Source organism: Dipodomys ordii, unplaced genomic scaffold (assembly GCF_000151885.1).
Source record: "Dipodomys ordii isolate 6190 unplaced genomic scaffold, Dord_2.0 Scaffold53, whole genome shotgun sequence".
NCBI classification, from domain to species: Eukaryota; Metazoa; Chordata; class Mammalia; order Rodentia; family Heteromyidae; genus Dipodomys; species Dipodomys ordii.
In genome coordinates this window covers 5,136,258-5,138,810 of record NW_012267269.1, presented here as the reverse complement: position 1 = coordinate 5,138,810, position 2,553 = coordinate 5,136,258, and the positions used below count along the sequence as shown (strand labels likewise).

Here is a 2,553-nt window from a genome sequence, read left to right as displayed (position 1 = left end):
GAATTTCTTAGAAAGGTTCAGTTCAACAAAATAAATACCAGGAAACAGTACTAGAAAGATGCAAGGTAGGGTCAAAGGAAGAGGGGTAGATAAATGAAGAGAAAGGAAAGAGAATATAGTCAAGATTCAATGTATATCCTACAAAATGAAGAAAAAGTGAGGGAAGAAATGGGTTAGGAGGGATTAAATGAGCATGCTGAAAGGAGTGACACTGATCAAGATGCACTGTATTCCTAAATTGCTTGCCAATTCCTCTGTACAAATAAAGATAATTTTAAAAATGCATTAATACAAGTGTTATATAAAGACTAAGTCTTTTTAAGTGGATCAGAATTTTAAGTGGTTCAAAATTATGCTTAAATTTAAGAGTACTCTCATATGCATTCTTTCATTAAAACTACCCATTTCGGGGGAGGCAAGCAGGAGGCTAGGGAGTTGAAGGCCAGCTTAGACTACATAGTAAGGTTTACTCTCATAAAACAAAATCAATGACTGGAGTTGTACTTCAGCTGTAGAACACTTGCTTAAGATGTGCAAAACTCAGGATTTGATACATAGCACAGTAAAAATAACAACAAAAATGTCCAAACTAGGGCTGGGAAGGTGGCTCAGTGGTAGAGCGCTTGCCTTGCATGCCTGAGGCCCTGGGTTCGATTCCTCAGCACCACATAAGCAGAAAAAAAAGCCGGAAGTGGCGCTGTGGCTCAAATGGTAGAGCGCTAGCCTTGAGCTGAAGAGCTGAGGGACAGAGCCCAGGCCCAGAGTTCAGGCCCTACGACTGGACCCAAAAAAAAAAAAAATGTCCAAACTAGGTACGGTGGCACCTTCTCTAATTTCAGCAGTTGGGAGGCTGAGGTAGGAAGATAAGTTTCTAGGCTATCATACCAGACTCTATTTCAAAAGAGAGAAGAGGAGGAGAACCGAAAGGGACAAGGAAAGGAAGAGAGGAGGAGGGGGAAGAAAGAGGAAGGGAAGAAGGAGAAAGTTCAAGAGAGGGGAGGGAAGGGGAAAAAAGAAAAAAGAAAAAAAAGATACAAGGAAAGATCTGTTTAGTCTTTTCTTGGGTTTCATCCCTATTACTACTTTCCACTAAATATTCTCTTCTTCATATTTACCTGAACAAACCTGAGGATACAATTTCTTTAAGGTACCAAGTAGATTTTTGCATGGCTTTTTAGGAAGATGCTTCCAGTTCATGTTCTTCTTTTCATCTGACCTATTAAATAGAAACATAATTAAAGAGTTAATTCAAATCTGTTTTTATCAAACAAAATCCTTATAAAAAGAAAATAATTTTTACTGCCTTTACAAATGATATAAGCAGTCCAAGTAAGTGCTTTTCAAGGACATTCAATGGAATTCAGGCAAATCTGACTTTCCTATTCTAACCCTCAAAATTTCAAGACTGGACTTAGAAGTACAATACTAAATTAAAGTAGTACTTTAATAGTTACATTGCAGAAGTAGGTTGTTTTGGGGGTTTTTTTGATGCCAGTCCTGAGGCTTGAATTCAGGGCCTAAGTGCTGTCCTGAACTTTTTTGCTCAAGGCTATCGTTTATTACTAGAGTAACAGCACCACTTTCAGTTTTTACAAGTAGTGTATTGGAGAAAAAAGTCTCACAGCCAACCAATGGCTCAGGCCTATAATCCTAACTACTCAGAAGGCTAAGATCTGAGGATCAAGGTTTGAAGCCAGCCTGAACAGGACAGTTTCTGAAACTCTTTTTTGTTTGTTGTCAGTCATGGGAGCTGAACTCTGGGCCTGGGTGCCGTCCCTCAGCTCTTCAGCTGTAGGCTAGCGCTCTACCACTAGAGCCACAGCACCACTTCCAGCTTTTTTCTGCTTATGTGGTGCTGAGGAATCGAACTCAGGGCCTCATGCATGCGAGGCAAACACTCTACCACTGAGCCAACTTCCCAGCCCTGAGACTCTTATCTCTAATTAACCAACAGAAATCTGGAAGTGGCACTGTTGCTCAAAGTGGTAGAACACCAGCCTTGAGTGAAATGGCTCACAGACAGTGCCTAGGAACTGAGTTCAAGCCCCACAACAAAAAAAGAAAAAAAGAAAAAGATTTCAAGCTATTTATTGGTAGGTTTCTAAAATGCTAGGTCCCCAAACTGAGGGACTAGAACTGAAATTTATGGATTAAAATACATTGTTTTCATAATGGTTAAAAATAGATTAATCAGTGAAGCTGACTGAAATGTTATAAATATGTGTGGAAATGTAACAATGAAATTTTCCTCTATAAAACTAATGGAAGTTAATAAAAATGTCAAAGAATTAATCACTCCACCATTAACATTATTCATGATCATAAGGCACTAAAGAATCAAAGACACAAGCAGGATGCTGATGGCTCATGCCTGAAACCCTAGCTACTCAGGAGGATAAGATCTGAGGTTCCCACTTTATTTTATTTTATTTTTTTGTCGGTCGTGGGGCTTGAACTCGGGCCTGGGCGCTGTCCCTCAGCTCTTCAGCTCAAGGCGAGCGCTCTACCACTTGAGCCACAGCGCCACTTCCGGTTTTCTGGTGGTTTATTGGA

At 40.0% G+C, this 2,553-nt stretch overlaps 1 protein-coding gene across 1 annotated transcript in view; it reads right to left on the bottom strand.

The window, feature by feature from the left end:
- The window catches only part of Dennd4c (DENN/MADD domain containing 4C), a 105,505-nt gene that overhangs the window by 65,324 nt on the left and 37,628 nt on the right, over window positions 1–2,553 (bottom strand). Inside the window, exon 9 of the mRNA XM_013020762.1 lies at window positions 1,116–1,216. Within this exon, the coding sequence (XP_012876216.1) occupies window positions 1,116–1,216 (101 nt within the window). The remainder of the gene's footprint in view (window positions 1–1,115; window positions 1,217–2,553) is intronic.